General features: G+C 39.2%; 1 protein-coding gene across 5 annotated transcripts in view; it reads right to left on the bottom strand.

The window, feature by feature from the left end:
* Positions 1–21,136, bottom strand: part of LRRK2 (leucine rich repeat kinase 2) — a 165,379-nt gene that overhangs the window by 59,579 nt on the left and 84,664 nt on the right. For all 5 annotated transcript variants that reach the window (XM_075857254.1, XM_075857256.1, XM_075857252.1 and 2 more), the window contains exons 26-32: positions 19,842–19,990; positions 17,795–17,888; positions 16,193–16,388; positions 15,936–16,117; positions 14,280–14,509; positions 11,543–11,670; positions 6,271–6,489 (exon numbers count right to left, since the gene is read on the bottom strand). In XM_075857254.1, coding sequence (XP_075713369.1) covers positions 6,271–6,489; positions 11,543–11,670; positions 14,280–14,509; positions 15,936–16,117; positions 16,193–16,388; positions 17,795–17,888; positions 19,842–19,990 — 1,198 coding nt within the window. The remainder of the gene's footprint in view (positions 1–6,270; positions 6,490–11,542; positions 11,671–14,279; positions 14,510–15,935; positions 16,118–16,192; positions 16,389–17,794; positions 17,889–19,841; positions 19,991–21,136) is intronic.

Raw genomic sequence — 21,136 nt, 5'->3', positions numbered from 1 at the left:
AGGAAGAACGGATCTCCCAAATTTAAAGTGCAATGTGACTGTATTTATTCTGGATAAAAAAAGTTTGGAACTACCTTTTCATTCCGTGGTTATTATTGTTGTTTTTTTATTTTCTACACTGTAGATTCATATTGAAGACATGAAAAGTTTGAAGGAACACATATAGAATTAAGGGGTAAACAAAAACAAGGTGTTGAAACAAACCAGAATATGTTTTTTATTTTAGATTCGTCAAAGTAGCCCCCTTTTGCTTTGATGACCGCTTTGCACTCTTGACATCCTCTCAATCAGCTTCATGAGGTAGTCACCTGGAATGGTTTTCAGTTAACAGGTACGTATGCCTTGTGTAGAGTTAATTTGCTGAATTTCTGTCATTCATAACGTGTTTGAGACCATCAGTTGTGTTGTACATAGGTAGGCTTGGTACACACAGTGTTTAGTCCTATTCAAATACTGTTCTAATCTACATTATGGCAAGAACCACCCAACTAAGTAAAGGCAAACGACAGTCCATCATTACTTTAAGACAAAAAGGTCAGTCAATGCGGAAAATTTCAAGAACTTTGAAGGTAACCTCAAGTGCAGTCATGAAAACCATTAAACGTTATGATGAAACTGGCTCTTATGTGGACCGCCCCAGGAAAGGAAGACCAAGAGTAACTTCTGCTCCAGAGGACAAATTCATTAGAGGTACCAGCCTCAAAAATTAACAGCACCTCAGACTAGAGCCCTTAAAAATACTTCACAGAGATAAAGTACCAGAAACATCTCAACATCAACTGTTCAGGGGAGACTGCGAGAATCAGGCCTTTATGGGCAAATTACTGCAAATAAGCCACTACTTAGGAATAAGAAGAAGAGCATTGCTTGGGCCAAGAAACACAAGGAATGGACATTAGACCAGTGGAAATCTGTACTTTGGTCTAATCAGTCAAAATTTGAGATTCTTGGTTCCAACCAACATGTCTTTGTGAGACGCAGAAAAGGTGAGCGGATGGTTTTTACATGTGTGGTTCTCACTGTGAAGCATGGAGGAGGACATGTGATGGTGTGGGGGTGCTTTGCTGGTGATGCTGTTGGCGATTTATTCCGAATTCAAGGAACACTTAACCAGCATGGCTACCACAGCATTCTGCAATGACATGCCATCCCATCTGGTTTGCACTTCGTGGGACCATCATTTGTTTTTCAACAGGAAAATTCCCCCACACCTCCAGGCTATGTATATTCTGGTATGTTTAAAAAAAAAATTGTTTACTACTTAATTCCATATGTACTCCTTCATGTCTTCAATATGAATCTACAATGTAGAAAATAAAAAATAAAAAACATGGAATGAAAATGTGTCTCCAAACTTTTGACTGGTACTATATATTAAAAGGAAAATTATGCATACTCTCTAATAGCCTATTCACATCAGGTTTTCATGAGTGTTTCTGTTCCGTCGACTACGCTATTGATTCTGTAAAAAAAAAAAATCTAAACCTTACACAACGGTGACAAACGGAAACCATTAGCAACGGACGCATTACCATTGAAATTAATGGTAATGCAAACAGAACCTAAAGTTTCCGTTTGCCTTTCTGTTGAGGGGTTCCTCTCACGGAAAGGTCCGATGGAACCCCTCAACAGAAACAAACTCTGAAGTGAACACAGCCTAACTGCACACAGCAAAAAGCTTTGTGTTCATTGTATTCACTGTGTAGTTTATACATTATAGCAGCTAGTGGCTCATATCTCCATAATAGATGAGGGAAGATTTATGAATAACACTGAAAAATTACACAAGGTACATATAGAAGTTAAGGTATGTAAAAAAGACGAAAATGCACCAAATCCTTAAATAAACTTGCCACGAGAACATTAATAGATTTTGTGCAAAAACAAAAGTAAGTTTGTTCGCACAGAGATACATTTTAATGGTGATGCAACTGTTTTTACATGGAAATTCAATTGTGTTACACGGAGAAGCAACATTACTCACATGCCCACTTCTACCTCTCATGGAATGTCTCCCCATAACCCCCTTCACTGATCAGATTGCATCAAACGTTACAAACAATCATAGGGCTCAGCGTCGACGAATTGTATTTCTGGCACAATGGCAGAAATACAACACATTACTGCTGAATCCTCTGTTTATATGCAGGAAACGTGATCGCTGCAGGCAATAAATCACCAGTAAGGCCGGAGCATCAGTGGTAGATCTCCGGAGGAAAGAGGAGTACTGCTTGTTTTGTTAAACTATGTCATTTGCAGCCAGAAGTAAAAAAAAATAGGAAACCCAGATAACCCCTTTGACACCTACCCTATACAAACCTTAAAAATACATCACATTTTCTAACATCAGTTGTATAAATCTGACAAGATTTATAGTTGGCCCTAGTCATGCACTCTTCTTCCGACAATTTTATAAAATGTTGAAGGTCTCGTACTTTAGATACTTCTCAGTTTAAACGCCATGATGAATTTGAAGCAAATGGCGTTCTTCATTTATATTGCCACTTTTTATACCATTTTTCTTCCGTAAAACCTTTTATGAATCTGCCAGATTGTTTTTCCACACCAGGAAATGTGCCAGTCATGTAATGTATAAATTACGTTTCTTTATACAGGAGTCCGTTGGCGGGGGTGCCAAAAGTGGTGTGAAAACTAAGCTCTGCCGGAATTGTAACTGATTTAAATAACTAAACAGCTGGAAAGTACGGTATAAAATATTCCACCTAACTAAAATAAAAAGAAACCTGATCACTAAAGCTATATGGTCAATAGAATTATGTAATATTGTGTAACAATGTAAGATTATGTAACAACTAGAAGGCAAAAAAAGAACACTCCATGTATTCCAACAGTACCCTTTAACCCCTATCCGCACCAGGACGTAACTGTACGTCGTTGCAGGAAGTTACTTCCCGCACGAGGACGTACAGTTACTGAGTTAATCCCGGTGCACTGTCGGCGACAGTGTGCACCGGGAACCAGGAGGTCAGCTGTCGCCGACAGCTGACACTCCCCTCTTGCCGGCCAGCGGTCCTTTGCCGCTGATTTCGGCGCATTAACCCCTTAAATTCGGCGATCGGGTGCAATCGCCGAATTTTAGGGGTTTCTAACATATCGGCAGACCCCCGTCCGAAATCGCGGGGTCTGCCGATAGTTAGTATGGCAAACGGAAGCCAAACAATGGCTTCCGGGTCTGCCATGGACAGAAGCCCATCAGGACCAACCTTCGGCTGGTCCTGATAGGCTTCCTGTCAGAGTGACAGAAAGTCACTGTGCCGTTCCCGATGCACACTGTCGGCGACAGTGTGCATCGGGAACTTGGAGATCAGCTGTCCCCGACAGCTGACACTCTCCAGTGTTGCCGATCAGCGGCTCATCGCCGCTGATTTCGGCAATTAACCCGTTACATGCGGGGCTCGATTGCGATCTCCGCATGTAGCGGGTTTGTAGCGCATCAGCAGCCCCCATGCAATCGTGGGGGCTTCTGATGCTTGTGATGGCACCTGGGGGCCAGACAACGGCCCCCAGGTCTGCCATGTATGTCAGCCTATGAGGATCAGCCTCTGCTGATCCTCGTAGACCAACTGTCAAAGTGACTGTGACGTCACACTGACAGTTGGAATACATTACACTACCTAGGTAGTATAATGTATTCTAGCAGCGATCAGAGCTGCAGGTCAAAAAAAGAAAGTGTAAAAAGTAAAAAAAAAGTTAATAAACAAAAATATAAAGTGTAAAAAGTAAAAAAAAGTTAATAAAAATGTTTTATAAAAGTGTAAAAATAAAAGGTTTTGTTTTCCTATAATAAGTCATTTATTATAGGGAAAAAATGAAAACGTTAAAAAAAAGTACACATATTTGGTATCGCCGCGTTCGTAACGACCCAATCTATGAAACTATAATGTTAATTTTTCCGCACGGTGAACGCCGCAAACAAAATAAACTGAAAACGGTCAGCATCGCTATTTTTTGGTCACCACCCCTCCCAAGATATAGAATAAAAAGTGATCAAAAAGTTGCATTTACCCCAAAATGGTACCAATGAAAACTACAACCCGTCCCGCAAAAAACAAGACCTCCCACAGCTTTTTTGACGAAAAAATAAAAAAGTTACGGCTCAGAATAGCGTGTCCCAGAAAATAAATTATTTTATAGAAACTTCATTTTATTGTGCAAACGCTGCAAAACTTAAAAAAAACTATACACATATGGTATCGGCGTAATCGTACCGACCGGCAGAATAAATTAAAACGTAATTTATTGCGCACGGTGAACGCTGTAATAAATAAAGAATTTAAAGCGCCAAAATCGCTGTTTTTTGGTCACCCTAGCTCTAAAAAAGATCCTGAGGGGCCAAAATGCTCACTATACCCCTAGAAAAATTCCTTGAGGGGTGTAGATTCCAAAATAGGGTGACTTTTGGGGGTTTTCCACTGTTTTGGTCCCTCCGGGGCGTTGCAAACCCGACATGGCACTGAAAACCAATCCAGCAAAATCTGCTTCAAAAAATCCAAAAGGCGCTCCCTCCCTTCTGAGCCCTGCTGTGGGTCCAAACATCAGTTTACGACCACATATGGGGTATTGCCGTAATCGGGAGAAATTGCTTTACAAATGTTGGGCGGCTTTTTCTCCTTTATTCCTTGTAAAAATGAAAAAATTCTATGTTTCCACAGAAAAATAGGTGATTTTCATCTTCACAGACTAATTCCACTAAAGTCTGCAAAAAAACTGTGGGGTCAAAATGCTAACTATACCCCTAGAAAAATGCCTTGAGGGGTGTAGTTTCCAAAATGGGGTCACTTTGGGGGGGTTTCGGCTGTTTAGGTACCACAAGACCTCCTCAAACCTGACATGGTGCCTAAAATATATTCCTAAAAAAAGGAGGCCCCGAAATCCACTAGGTGCTCCTTTGCTTCTGAGAGGCCTGTGTTTCAGTCCATTACCATACTAGGGCCACATGTTGGATATTTCTAAAATCTGCAGAATCTGGGCAATAAATATTGAGTTGCGTTTCTCTGGTAATACCTTCTGTGTTACAGATTTTTTTTTATTACAAATGAATTTCGGCAAAAAAAATGAAATTTGTAAATTTCACCTCTACTTTGCCTTAATTCCTGTGAAACGCCTAAAGGGTTAAAATATTTTCTGAATGTGGTTTTGAATACCTTGAGGGGTACAGTTTTCAAAATGGGGTGATTTATGGGGACTTTCTAATATATAAGGCCCTCAAAGCAACTTCAGAACTGAACTGGTCCCTGAAAAAATAGCCTTTTGAAATTTTATTGAAAATATGAGAAATTGCTGCTAAAGTTCTAAGCCTCGTAACGTCCTCGAAAAATAAAAGTACGTGAAAAAAAATGATGCAAACATAAAGTAGACATATAGGAAATGGTAACTAGTAACTATTTTGTGTGGTATTACTATCTGTTTCACAAGCAAATACATTTAAGTTTAGAAAAATGCAAATTTTTGCAAATTTTTGCTAAAATTTGAAGTTTTTCACAAATAAATATTGAATTTATCGACCAAATTTTTTCACTAACATAAAGTACAATATGTCACGAGAAAACAATCTCAGAATCGCTTGGATAGGTAAAAGCATTCCGGAGTTATTACCACATAAAGTGACACATGTCAGATTTGAAAAAATAGGCTGTGTCCTGAAGGCCAAAACAGGCTGTGTCCTAAAGGGGTTAAAAGCTGGATTAGTATAAATGCGGCCCATTCACAATGCGTTCACAGTGTCCACTCGGCTTATGCTGAAGATATCAATAGGCCCCTCGACCATTCATTCGACAGGCGTCAAGAGAGTGTCCTTTTGGCATCTATCTGATTTAAGTCAGTATACCTTTTATTTCGCTGTATGGAATAGTACAGTCGACTGTTATTCTGTACAGAGGTATTACAAAAAAATTGTATACCGTGCAGCATTTGTTTATTTACAATGGAAGTCCATAGGTGACATTTGCCACTATACACCCATACAGCAGCACATGTCAAAGGCTTACATTGGGAGTATCCGATTTTCTTGAGTGTTTTCCAATTGAACATTGATGCATTTAAAGCCACCATACACTATAAAAGTATACTCTTTCCAATTTATGCTTGTTTTTTTGTAGCTCGGAAGGTAGAGTAATTATATTGCAGAAGTGTGCATCATCCACTTGGTGGCAACATTCTCCTGGATAAACTGCTGTATGCAGGTACATTAGAAAATAAAACGGCCATGTGCATTCAGGTATTTTGTCTAAGGGTCTGAGAGAAAATTACCTTAAAATTTAAAGACTCTTTTATGACGGACTTCCTAAGTTTCGCCAAAGCATCTGACTCCTCTGTAGCATCCACAAAATGATAATCCTGAACACAGGGAAGCTCACGCTGATTGAACAGCTCCGTTTTTATTTTATTTATGCAGGCTTTTCTATGTTTTTCATCAGATACATCTAGGTGTGTTCCAACAAGAATAACAGGTGATGACGAGGCACGAGCCTAGAAAAGATAGAACATTTTTTATAAATACAGAAAAAGTAACATACATTTAATCATTAACTTTATTTCTTTGCAACCCTTTTTTTAAATATTCAATGCAGCTAAAATAAAAATGAAGCAGCTTTATAAATAGTCTTGATTACAAATATCCTACTGTTTTGTGTCTATAGCTCCAATACCGACCTGTGTGTCCAGTGAATGTGTGTATATACACCATTCAGCTATAAACATTAAAGACCTCTGAAGGTGTCCCACGGTATCTGCCACCAAGATTGTAGGAGAAGTACTTTAAGTCCTGTAAGCTGTGAGGTGGGGTCTTAGTGGAGTGGACTTGTTTCTCCAGCACATCCCACATGTGCTCAATTGGATTGAGAGTTAGGGAATTTGGAGGCCAAGTCAACATCCTGAACTTTTGGTCATGTTCCTCAAACTATTCCTGAACAATTTCTGCACAGTGGCAGGTCGCATTACCCTCCAAAGTTGTCCTGTAGTATTAGCAGCAGATCTTTTAAGTCCTGTAAGTTGCGAGGTGGGGCCGCCAGCACTTCCCATAGATGCTCGATCAGATTGAGATCTGGGAATTTGGAGGCCAAGTCAACACTTTGAACTCCTTGCCTTCATTCCATAGTACATCATGAAGCTATCTCTTCCCCAGTTAAGCAGCATACACTAACCCAGCCATCCACATGGTTTAAAAGAAACGATGATTCATCAGAACGGGACACCTTCTTCAATTGCTCCATGGTCTAGTCTTGATGCGGACGTGCCCATTGTAGTTGCATTCAGCGGTGGACAGGGGTCAACATGTGCACTCCGACCAGTCTGTGGCTACACAGCAAGCTGCGATGTACTGTGTGTTTTGACACCTTTCTATCATAGTCATCAATAACTTTTCCATCAATTTGTGCTACAGTAGCTTTTCTTTGGGATCAGAATAGACGGGCTAGCCTTCGTTCCACATGTGCATCAATAAGCCATGGGCACCTGTGACCCTGTCACCAGTTCACTGGCTGCCCTTCCTTGGACCACTTTTGATAGGTACAAATCTCTGCATGCCAGGATCACCCCACAAGACCTGGCGTTTTGGGGACGCTCTGATTCAGTCGTCAAGACATCACAATTTGCCCCTTGTCAAAGTAGCTCAGATCCTCACACTCAACTTCAAGAACGGACTGTTCATTTGCTGCCTTATATATCACACCCTAATATATCCCGCACCATTGTGTCGAATTAATCATTGTTTTTCATTTCAATGGTCAGTGGGTTTAATGTTATGGCTGTTCGGTGTATGTGCCTATGTGTTTATCGGCATGTGCATATGAATATGTGAGTGCAGATGTATATGCATGCCTGTATGTAATTTTAATTTTTAATATCCTATAAAAGTGTTTATTCCACACTTCTGTTGCTCCCACCACTAAAATAATGCTAACTGTATGAATTAAGTATGATTTTATATAATGATAACCCCTTCCCGACATTTGTCGTAAGTATACGTCATGGAAAGTCAATGCTTCCCGCAATTTGTCGTATACTTACGACAAATGAATGGCACTGGCTCAGAAGCGGAGTCGTTGCCATCATCCTCGGGTGTCAGATGTATGTTACAGCTGACTCCCTGCTGTAATGGAGGGGAAAAAATTCCCTTTAAATGCAGTCAAAAGTGATGTAAGGCAGGAACCGGAGCTAGCTCTGCTCCCTGCCATTAACCCCTTAGATGCAGCGTATGAAAGCGATGTCCAGTGTACGTCTCAAGGAATGTAAACGCGCATGTGCATGTATTATTGATGTCCAGTGTACGTCTCAAGGAATGTAAACGCGCATGCGCATGTATTATTGTTTATATTTTGAGACATTAGAGTTCCATTGTATATTTATATTCTGTTTCTCACATAAAAAATCGGATCGTGATACATATGCCCTATACTGGTTCTTGCCATATAAGTTGATCTCGTATTGTCCTTGCCCTTACTTAAAATGGCCACTATGGTGTGATACGTCATATATAAGCTATTACATCTGTTGTCTGCGGCGCTTGCGGTCTGATGCGCACGCGCATGCGCGTTTACATTCCTTGAGACGTACACTGGACATTTGTAATGGTGGTGTTTGCTGCTTACCGATCAGCATTCAGGTAACTTTAGACATGCTGATTCACCAATGTAGAACACCTGGTACATTTCAGGTGTTCAGCATTGGGGATTTGAGAATGTCGTGCTGCTATTTGCTATCTCTGAATAAACCTCTCCCACCACTGAGTATAAATACAACGCCGGTCACCTTACTAGTCAGTACCCCTTGAAAAAGCTACCGCGAAACGTGCGTCGGGGCTCTTGCTGTGGAGCTCATTTTTGGCTTGATATGCAATACACGGGTTGGTATGGCTTCTGGGACCTACTCTGATTTTTGGTGATACCCTGGTCTCTATACCACTTTATTTACACTGAGATTTCAGTGTTAGCTACAAGTCTCTCGTGTATACTATTTTTTACAGGGTCTGTATTACATTGTTCTGTTTCAGCATGCTTTTTGGAGACACATTTTGTGGTGTCGGTTATCCTTGTACTGTACATTTATAGCATGACTGTCATAGTGACCCTGTCCGGTATTATTGAATGTTGAATATAGGCCATTCTGAGTAGCCTCATGTTCTCCACATTGTATATTTTAATTGTCTGTGGTTTTTAGGTCCTGATGGCCAACATGTTCTTATGTATATTGTAATAAAGAATTTATATTTTTTGCAAGTTACTTACTGTACTTGGTGTCATTATTTTTCCCTTTTGGGAGATTTGATTTGTCTTCACATACAGCTATAGGTATTTATTAATATTTGCCACTAATGTGGCATATCTAGGGAAAAATTTAAATTTCTACTTTGCACCATTCACAGCGCATTCATTTGTGGAAAAAACCTGTGGGTGAAAATGCTCACTACACCCCTTAAATTCCTTGAGGGGTGTAGTTTCCAAAATGGGGTCACTCTTCAGGGGTTTATTTTTATTATTTCACATCTGAGCCTCTGCAGTTGTGAACCAATACTTTGTAAATCGCCAAATTAGGCCTCAATTTCACATGGTACTCTTTCACACCTGAGCCTAGTCGAATGTCCAGGCAAAATATTAGGGCCACATGTAGGGTGTTTCTAAAACCGGGAAACACAGCATAATAATTAGGGAGCTGTCTTGTTATGGTGGCACAAGCTGGGCACCACATATTGGCATTTCTATGGAAAAATTCCCATTTTCACTCTGCAACATCGAGTGCACACTAATTTATGCAAAACACCTGCGGGGTTAACATGCTCACTTCACCCCTAGCTAAATACCTTGCGGTGCGTATTTTCCTTAACGGGGTCACTTCTGGGAGGTTTACTTTGTTTTGGTCCCACAGGGGCTTTGCAAATGCGACATAGCTCCTAGAAACCAATCCAGCAAAATCTGAACTCCAAATGGCACTCCTTCTCTTCGGAGCCTACTGTGTGCACAAACAGCCATTTATGACCACATATGGGGTATTGCCGTACTCGGGAGAAATTTCTTTACGAATGTTGGGATGCTTTTTCTCTTTTATTTAGTGAGAAAATGAAAAATTTTGAGCTAAAGCTACGTTTTATTGAAGAAAAGGGATTTTTTTTATATTCAAAATATATGGAACACCTGTGGGGTCAAAATGCTCACTGCACCCCTAGATAAATTCTTCAAGGGGTGTAGTTTCGTAAATGGGGTCACTTTCAGTAGTTTCCACTGTACTGGTACATTAGGGGCTTTGCAAAAGCGACATGGTGCCAAGAAACTTATCCAGTAAAATCTGTGCTCCAAAAGCCAAATAGCACTTTGTCCCTTCTGAGCCTTGCCGTGTACCCAAACAGCAGTTTATGACCACATATGGGATATTTCCGTACTCTAGAGAAGTTACTTTACAAATGTTAGGGGGCTTTTTCTTGTTTTTTTCCTCGTGGACTTTTTTTTTTTTTTAGTTAAAACTACATTGTATTGGGAAAAAATTTACATTTTTCATTTTCACGCCCAAATTCTAATAAAATCTATGAAACTCTTTTGGGGTCAAAATACTCACAAAACCCCTAGATGAATTCCTTGTGGGTGTAGTTTCCAAAATGGGGTATTTTTTTTTTGGGGGGGGGGGGGGGTTTACACTGTTTTGACATCACAAGACCTCTTCAAACCTGACATGGTGCCTAAAATATATTCTAATAAAAAGTAGGCCCCAAAATCCACTAGGTGCTTTTTAGCACACTAGGGCCAGATGTAGGATATTTCTAAAAACTGCAGAATCTGGGTTATAAATATTGAGTTGCGTTTCCCTGGTAAAACCTTCTGTGTTACAGTAAAAAAATTGAATAAATATGAATTTCTGCAAAAAAAACAAAACACAAAAAAAACTCTACATTGATTTAATTCTTGTGAAACACCTAAAGGTTTAGGAAACTTTCTAAATGCTGTTTTGAATACTTTGAGGGGTGCAGTTTTTAAAATGGGGTGATTTATTGGTGTTTGTATTGTATGGGCCCCTCAAAGCCACTTCACAACAGAACTGGTACCTGTAAAAATAGCCTTTTGAAATTTTCTTGAAAATGGGAGAAATTTCTGCTAAAGTTCTAAGCCTTGCAACGTCATAGAAAAATAAAAGGACGTTCAAAAAAACGATGCAAATATAAAGTAGACATATTGGAAATGTTAATTAGCAACTCTTTTGAATGGTATTACTATCTTTTTTTTACAAGAACATACATTTAAATTGATAAAAATGCAAATTTTTGCAATTTTTTGCTAAATTTTGGAGTTTTTCCACAAATAAAAACTGAATGTATCGATCAAGTTTTACCACTAGCTTAAAGTACAATGTGTCACGAGAAAAACATCTCAGAATCGCTTGGATAGGTAAAAGCATTCCAAAGTTATTACCACATAAAGTGAAACATGTCAGATTTGAAAAATAAGGCTCTGTCAGGAAGGTCAAAAGTGGCTGCAGCGGGAAGGGGTTAGAAACAGAACAAAAATATAGCAAAACATTTTACCATGCAAAAGATTACCTTTATGTTAAAAAGCCAAGGTTTTATAGCATCAACTTCTGAGGCCCCTTTGCTGAGATCATAAACCACAAGGTACAAAGCACGTGGAGTCATAAAATGTGGATGAGTGCTATAAAACTCTTCCTGGCCTGAAAACAAACAATTCACATGAATTAACAAACTGTATTCAAGTAATACAAATGTAAATAGTGACGCTTAAAGGACAATCATGTACTCATGTAGAGATAGGTCTATAAACAAAATTTCCCCCGTCTGCTGGAATCTTGAAAACTACACCTCCTGTGCTGCATTGCCTGTAGGATCACTAAGCAAGGCGTACGTTCCTCTTAGTCTGCTGCACCTCGACATTATCCATTGCCATCTACACCTGAGAAGCCACTAAAGACCACAAAAGTTAACTATACTGCTTACAGGCGGCCACAGCGAACACCTCAGTGCTGTAGCAGAACCCCGGTGGTATGTTTTAGTGCTGAGAGACGCTATTCATATCTAAAGCCTAGACACTTCACCCGCGGGCTAGATTTTTGGACGTTCCTGGCCTTGCATGCTGCCGAAGACATACAGAACAGCACAATGCTGCAGTTATCTGTGCATACGGACTTCACATCTTACCGGGTGGAGGGCATTTCTACCAGCCCAGTTCCTTCCCAACCAACACTTCACAGCTTGGACCCTGACAGTGCGCGTCAGTTACAGTGGGCACGTACCCCCTTTGCCCTGAAACATGGCCCCCAGGTACTTTGCGAGCATAGTTTATATAGGACTGCACATAGACTTGCTGTCTTATTTGACATGAAGAACTACCTCTCACTGCACACCAACTCACTTAAAGGTATAGTGATTTAATTTTCTCAACTCAGAGAGATAACTCTGGTCAGGATTCTGAATACACATCACGTCCTGGCTGGAGGTAATGTATATTCATTGTCAGGACACTGCAGTAACGTTATACAGTAGTGTGTTTATGTGGCTGCACATAGCGATATAGCTATATCGCTATCTGCAGTGTAAATCAATGGGGAGAAGTGTATGACGCTGATTGGTCAGCGTCATACACTTCTCTCCAGAACGCCCACTTGGTCAAAAAGTAAAACTCACCCAGTTGTCCATTGAGAAACTCATTAGCATAAAGCTAATATAGGTCATAACTCCGTCAAAAATGATTGTTTTTCTAAATAAAAAACACTGCTGCAAATCTACATTACAGCGCCGATCACATCATGTACAAAATAGGGAACTTATAATCTGGTGACAGAGCCTCTTTAAAGTGTCTGTGGCCCAATCTATCTTGAACCACCTCAGTAAATGGTCCTTCCTTAAGAAACTTAAGTAAGAGGGCAGAGCCTAACATAGCGACTGTTCAAACGCATTCAACGGTGTTTTGCTAGATCAGCCTCCTAGAACTCTTCTAAAGTCGCTGCATACTAGCCAATATGGGAAAATGCGAAGTTTAGGCATCGCCAAAGGAAAATCACAGTCAGAAATGCACACATTTTTCAAAAAGGTCTCCTCTAGATAATCAAGGCCCTAACAAAATGGAGCGATGAACACTACCAGCATCAAATGCGGCAGAGTCCTCAAATGCAGGAAGCTCTGATAAAGGAGGTGGCTTCACCACTTTTTTTCTCCAAACGGTCACAACAAACTATACTGAAAAATTATAGAAAACGCTCTCAAGCCTGTCATGACGGAGTTAACAGATATCAAACATAAAATGAAGCCAATTGGTGGATGGGTATAACACCTAGAGGAAACTCAGGTCTCAGACTCCTTGCATTTGAGTTGTCTGCAACTCCCGCTCTCCACACTTGTCAGACTCATATAAATCTAGAGATAGATAGATATATATATATATATATATATATATATATATATATATATATATATATCTAACGTATATAGAAGACCAAGACAACAGAGGGAGGGAAAAACCACCTGCGTCTTAAAGGAATACCGGAGAACGTTCCCATAACAGCGAATACCAACAAACCCTTATGAAGACTCTGGTAGTTGGCGGGCAACAATGAATAATTAGTAATAACTAATTCTCAAAAGGCAAATAATGCCCTATTTCCCAACTACCTACTTGTGTGGAGATACTTTATTAAAACTTAACCTTTATTATTTATTGAGTAACAATGACAAATCACACAATTGTTAAAAAGATCAATGCGATCTGACAGTAAAGTAAATTAAGTGTCTAACGCGTACTGCGCGGTCAACAAGTTTCAGTGAATTACTTGCTGTGTAGGCCAGCGGCTGCAGTCCGCTACTTCAGTAACTGATGCTTTAAAGGCAAAAACGATCCCGTATCGCTGACTGTTTCTATTTGGCCTGTCCTTCTCCATCAATGGTTTCCTAAAGCCCATTAGAAGACCAGGTGACCTATTGCCTCTTAATGATGATCTCGGCATGGAAACAAACAAACTTCCATCCTTGTAACAGATCCTTCATGTTTCGGTCCCTGCGAAGTGTTTATTCACTTTTTCACGGTTTTTACTGTGACAGGGTTTAACTGTATCGGAGATCAGATCTGACAAGCTCTTTGAAAGAAATTAGCTGGTCAGAGCCGGTGATGCTGGTAAAACTGATTGCTCCTGTGTCGGAGAATAGTGATAGGCTGCTGTCTCTGATATGTCTTTTGACATAGTGAAAGTTTATTGTTAAAACGTAACTACTTTTCTATTTTGCGGGAAGAGGTTAATATAAAAGTTATATTATGAAAATGTTTCATTACCTGCAAAGTCCCAGACATTCAGAGTGATTTCCTTCTTAACTTTACCCCTTATTAGAATGTGCCAGTCCTTTACATCTATGCCAATGGTAGATTTCTCTGGTCCTTGTCCTAGTCGTTTTTCTTTCATTAGCTGCTGTACAAGGGTTGTCTTTCCACTTCCCGTGTTTCCCATGATCAACAGCTTCATACGATTATATGGAACAGCCTTTTTTAATCGCTGCTGAAGAAATCTAAATAAAAATATTTCATGTCTTAGGCTACATTCACATCTGCGTTGACCGTCAAGAGGAGCAGAACAAGGGAATAACGGAAGGAACAGTACCATGGCACAAAGGACACTGCCGCTTGAGGACAGGATCCATTGACTTTAATGTGTTCTGTCTGGGTGTCCGTGATTTTACCGGAAACAATAGTGAGTGGATGCTGTGCTATGGTTTCCGGTAATCCCTGCCGGATCTGCGACAGAGGCCCCTAACGGAGCCCTTTAATGCAGAACTGAACAGGGCCTTGTATGCGTCTCAATGGAGAGCGATTACGAACAAACCTTGTGTAGACTGATCCGTTTAAAAAAAGAAAAATAACGGCTTTAAATAGGCCTGTCAATTAATCACTTATGCCATATCCATTGGATATGCAAGAGGGAGGTAACACAGTTAAACACCACCCCCTTCACTGAACTATTATACAGAGCATGTGACTGCATCTGCCACTTAGGGGAGCTGACCATATACTGCAAATATTTATACAGCCGTCATTGACTTCAACGGGAGCTATATAATTCTATAAGCAGTGACTCTCACTAGTGTCAACTGTATACAGTCAGAATTGTATCATTTAACTATATGGCTAGATGACGTGGAAAAGGGAATTCGGAGCTCTAGATCAGAAAATGGAACTTAAACCCCTATAAAAATATATTGTGGCATTAATCAACACAGAATTTCGTGGGTCTGTTTTAGTAAATAAAACAAAAATGGAAGCACATTGACCATTTTACTAACCTAAACCACCAGGGATGTACCCATTAATCCCTTTACTGTCCTAGATCACCACAGATTATGCCACTAAATTTTTCTGACACTACTTCATGGACATGTGTCTTTTTTCAACCGTACTAACTATGTAACTATACTATTTAGGGCACTCTGCTTAAACGGTTTTTTATGGGGCACTCTGCTGGCACTATTGTTTCTGGTATGCTTTTTGCGGTCTAGGATGGTACTACTAAGTGCATTTTGATCATGCTGTTAGAGGTGGCAAGTTCATTATATGGGCATGTTATTTGTGAATTCATGTATAGCAGCCTTGTTTGTACAGTATGGTAGCAGTCATTAACTGTACAGTATGACATTATCTACGTACATTGTGAAGGGACATTATTCACGAAGGTGATAATGAGTGCAACGACACTCTGTACGTGCTGGTTCCGCATATGTATAACTAAACCCATTACCACCACCCCTTGACAAAATATTGCATACACCACTAGGATATGCCATAAAAGCATGATTGGCAGAGGTTGTACTAGTGGGACTCCACTACTACATTGGTAGTTTTGGTGCTCAAATTGCTTTAAAATAATTAAAAATAAAAAACTATAGGATTTGGCTGTGGGATATAGATATAAAAAAAGGAAACTCAAAGAAATTACAGTACCGTATGAGGTCTCTGGCTTTGCATCCTATGCGCTTCAGATCAAAATCAAGATGTAGTCCATCAAGTGGAAGGTCCCATACTTTAGTTAGTTTTCCCATTTCATCTGGAAACGACCTCAAATCTGAATTGTGGCTTATGTCAAAACAAGTGAGATTCACAAGAAATCCAATTTCAGGGGGTATCTGAAACACAGTCAAGTATTAAAAAGACATCATGTCCAGAAAGAAGCTAGGTAATATGATTCACATGTACAATACCTCCTTGATCACGTTATAGGAAAGATGCAGTTTCTCAAGACGTGCCCATCTGCTGGCATCTTTACAGAGGTGCCCAAGATTTAATATGCTAATACCATTGTTGTTTAATATGATTTCTCGCAGATTTATTGAAGCCCATTCCAAGGGACCTGGTAGATTGTTGATTTGGTTGTTGCTTAAATCTACTGTCCTCAAACTTAAGATGAAAAAACAGGAATGTATATTAGCAAAAAGAAATGCAATTACTGGAAAGTATTTAATCTTAATTCTTTACTTATCTTCAAAGGGTGAGTTGTCCGTTTTCAGAAAATTAATACTATTTTTTGTAGAAGTAAAAGTTATACAATTTTCCAATATTCTTTCTGTATTAATTCCTCATGGTTTTCAAGATCTCTGCTTGTTGGTACTCAGTAGGAACATTTATCATTTATTTCCAGAGGATTAAACTTTGTTCAGTCATGTGATGGACACACAGGTGCACGGCTCGTTAGAAGACACAGCTCTGATACACATACTGTAACGAGCCATGCACCTGTGTGTCCATCACAAAACCATGGACAGAATTTTATCCACTGGAAATAAACAATAAATGTTCCTACTGAATAACAATAAGCAAATATCCTGAAAACGGTGAGGAATACAGAAAGAATATTGGAAAATTGTATAACTTTAAATTATACAAAAACATAAAATCAATTTGCTAAAAATGGACAACCCCTTTAAGTGAAGTGTCATAATGTAAGATCATCATTTACACGTTTTTAAATGAATCCTAAGTGTAGCCTTTAGGCCCTGTACACAACACGTTTGTTATGTAAGTTTAGCGTCTAGGTCAGGAAAGTTCCAGACGTACAAACTAAGAGTGTCCAAAGAGATACATTAGCCTGACAAAGGCCCGGTATAAACTTAGTATACTGCCAAAAGAAAACTGAAAAAATAAAAAGTATGGAATAGCATAGACTACCCTATTTCATACAACGTTATCAAGTAAAAAAAACAAAAACGTAAACTGGGCGTTATACATATAGGAGACAAATTGGAGTGGTTTAGCTTAATTAATCATAGTTGTGAGAGATATTATGATGCAAATTATAAAAGCTTACAACTAAACCTCTGAAAACTGCTTTTTCTGTAATCCAATAAAAATAAAATACCCAGTACCGTGCTGTTGTACATTTTGCACTCAAATGCTGCATATTCTCTAGCTATTATTGGCATTTTGTGTTGACCACACGGTCTATACATGTAACAGACGTAGTAAGATTTCATTTTTTAGAGGTCCTGTACGAAATTAAATTGGCATCCTGATTAGTTACTAAGGGCAACTCCTCTACTTTTCTTTTCACTAGTTAAATTTTTCCCATGGTTTTATTTTATTTCCTAACCATCTTCTTTAACCAATTTTACAAGGAGGTGTGCCGCCCTATATAGGCTAATTAGCTTTTAAAGACTATGGAAATCCTCGTAGGTGTACTTTTAATAAAACTCGCCATATATTACAGCGGTTTCTGTCATTACATCTAGTACCATTGTTTCTTTAACTAAAAAAAATATGATAATGCTAGTCAACTTTAGTGCTATTTTTATTAGTAGTGTACTTACTGAGAGAGTTGAAGAACTTCTTTAGGGATATTTGTAAATTTATTATGGGATAGCCTTAATGTTGTTATCTTGGAAGGAATATTGGGCACCATTACTGAAAAGAAAACAATACTTTTAAAATTATATAATGAAACTACGAGTAATTGATAAAGTTAGGGTCAGTTCCCATCGGCGTCCGGTTTCATTTGGGGTTTCCGTTCATCTATTCCATCAGAGTAACAGATTTGCTTCAGTTTCAGTGTGTTTCCGTTCCATAAAGTTTCAGTTTTTATCACGGAAACAATAGCATAGTTGACTACACTATTGTTTCGGCTAAAAAACCCAGAAACTTTAGGGAACGGAAACAAACAGAAACCAGCTAAAATGGAAGCATTACCATTGAAATCAACGGTAAATCATATGGAAGCTATAGCTTCCGTTCATCTGTCCCTCTGACTGAAAAGATGAACGGAAACCCCAAATGGAACCTAACGCTGAAGTGAACAGGCCCTTACACTGGTTTTTCACCTTAGTATATTCAACGGTAGATACACAACAATTCTAAATATTTATACTGCCAACACCATTTGAGCTGGAGTAACCTTGCAATGCCAGATGAACGACCTACCTATAGCTTCAACACATCTCAATATTACAACCTATTTAGGACTATTTGTCACAAATGTGTGGCGCATGGCCCAGCGTTTTAAACTCACACCATCTTAAACGTACATGTAAATGCAGAGGATTACGAGCAGATCAGGGATAGCTGAACACCCTGAAGATAAGACAGAAGCGGTAAGTTATAGCTTGTGTATTCTCTTTTCCAGAATTTAAGGAATGCTGAATAGAGGAAGCGGCATTGCCCCTCTGCATGGCAAAGCAGCTGGGACCTGGTAGACTAGTGTCACCACAGGGGGCTTTTTTCAGGGGGCTTTTTTATTTTGTAATGGAGGCTCCTATGGATGCCCGAATTACAGTGGACACCTAGAGGTCTTTTATGACCTCTTTTGGGGACAGATTATGTAAAAAAAAAAAAAGAAAAAGAAAATATAGAAACATTTCTAAAAAACAAACCACATATTTTATATTAAAATGACAAGCGAAAAGGGGAAGCCACTTTTACACCTTAATTTTTATTTTTGCAAATACACACTAAAATAAATATAATTAGTAATTTTATACAATTTACCCCTAATAAAACAGAAACAAGAAAAAAATATATATTACAATAAAAATGCTATTAAATAAAACATTCTATGCGTCACGGAAATAAATCAATGCATTATTTTTGTAGCCCAAAAAAAAAAAGTAAGGGTCGTTAAACCACCATCATGTACAAAAAAATGCAGAGAAGTGTCTTATCATTTCGTACAAGGACCCCCATTGATCAGAAGGACGAAGGGAGCACCCAACACAGCAAAGACCATAAACATAAATGAGGCTGAGGCGTTGAACTGCAGTACCAGACACAGCAACACGTCATTGTGTTGGGTATTGCAGAAAAGGGGCCACTGAGTCTTCATTTCGCTAATTGGTAAGGGGCCTGGAAAATCCCTTTAACGTGGTTTGCATTTCACCAGGTTACAGATGGAAGCAGGGCGATACCTTGGCTAGGGGTTGCAAAAAGATCGATCTTCCTGAAACATACACACTGTTCAGCCAGAACATTAAAACCACCTGCCTAATATTGTGAAGGTCCCCCTCATGGGAATAAGCATACAGTGTTTTAGCATCATAGGAAAAGAAGTTTAATAATTAAAGCTTGGACAAACACTTTCCATATGCTATGTCAAGGCACATGGTATTAAAAGAGGGGGTTACTGCAGAGTTAATTATCAGTAAAGAGGTGCTTACTTGTTAAAAAATGCATATAGTGATTAGTCCTTTGCGATATTCTCCCTAATAAAAAGCTGTTCCTTATAGAGGGGAAACCTCGTTCATGGGAACGAAGGGAAAATTTAAACACCTACTGTAAAAATATATTTTAACTGCACTATTATTTAAACTGTTGAGCATAGCATCTAGACAATGTACATATGCATTAACAAAATGTGTTTTCTCTCACCCAACTGATTTGTCATGGCACAAAACACTTCTAGTTTGGCACAGTTACTCAGGATATTGGGCCCAAGAGAAGAAATCATATTCTTGTTCAAATTCAATGTCCTCAGTTCAGGCAAGCATAGTGGTGCATGAATTTCTGAAATGGTGTTACTGTCCAAAAACAAATAAGAGTACTTTTAATGATTGTAGAATCTACAATATATAAAATAAGCAACTTTACAGATATTCAAATAAAGAATAAAAAAACTAAATTATTGAGAAATAAAACACTTGGCTCAAAAAGTAATATGTTCATAATACTGTATAGTAAAACTACAGAAGAGTGACAGATCGACATGATATCATAAAATGATGTCTATGACATAATTCCATAACTAATAAGTATTTGTATTTGGTTTTCTTTAAGGTCTGGTTCACATCACGCCATAGCCTTCCTTTGGAGGTTTAAAGAGGCTCTGTCACCAGATTTTGCAACCCCGATCTGCTATTGCAGCAGATAGGCGCTGCAATGTAGATTACAGTAACGTTTTTATTTTTTAAAAACGAGCATTTTTGGCCAAGTTATGACCATTTTTGTAGTTATGCAAATGAGGCTTGCAAAAGTGCAAGTGGGTGTGTTTAAAAGTAAAAGTCCAAGTGGGCGTGTATTATGTGCGTACATCGGGGCGTTTTTAATACTTTTACTAGCTGGGCGTTCTGATGAGAAGTATCATCCACTTCTCTTCAGAACGCCCAGCTTCTGGCAGATCACGCTGTGACGTCACTCACAGGTCCTGCATCGTGTCGGCCACATCGGCACCAGAGGCTACAGTTGATTCTGCAGCAGCATCAGCGTTTGCAGGTAAGTAGCTACATCGATTTACCTGCTAATGCCGATGCTGCTGCAGAATCATCTGTAGCCTCTGGTGCCGATGTGTCCTCGCTCGTCTGACACGATGCAGGACCTGTGAGTGACGTCACAGCGTGATCTGGCAGAAGCTGGGCGTTCTGAAGAGAAGTGGATGATACTTCTCTTCAGAGCGCCCAGCTAGTAAAAGTATTAAAAACGCCCCGATGTACGCACATAATACACGCCCACTTGGACATTTACTTTTAAACACACCCACTTGGACTTTTGCAAGCCTCATTTGCATAACTACAAAAATGGTCATAACTTGGCCAAAAATGCTCGTTTTTTAAAAATAAAAACGTTACTGTAATCTACATTGCAGCGCCGATCTGCTGCAATAGCAGATAGGGGTTGCAAAATCTGGTGACAGAGCCTCTTTAAGTTGAGAGGACTCCTGACGTATATCT

Source organism: Rhinoderma darwinii, chromosome 3, assembly GCF_050947455.1.
Source record: "Rhinoderma darwinii isolate aRhiDar2 chromosome 3, aRhiDar2.hap1, whole genome shotgun sequence".
NCBI classification, from domain to species: domain Eukaryota; kingdom Metazoa; phylum Chordata; class Amphibia; order Anura; family Rhinodermatidae; genus Rhinoderma; species Rhinoderma darwinii.
This window is presented reverse-complemented; position numbering and strand designations above follow the sequence as displayed.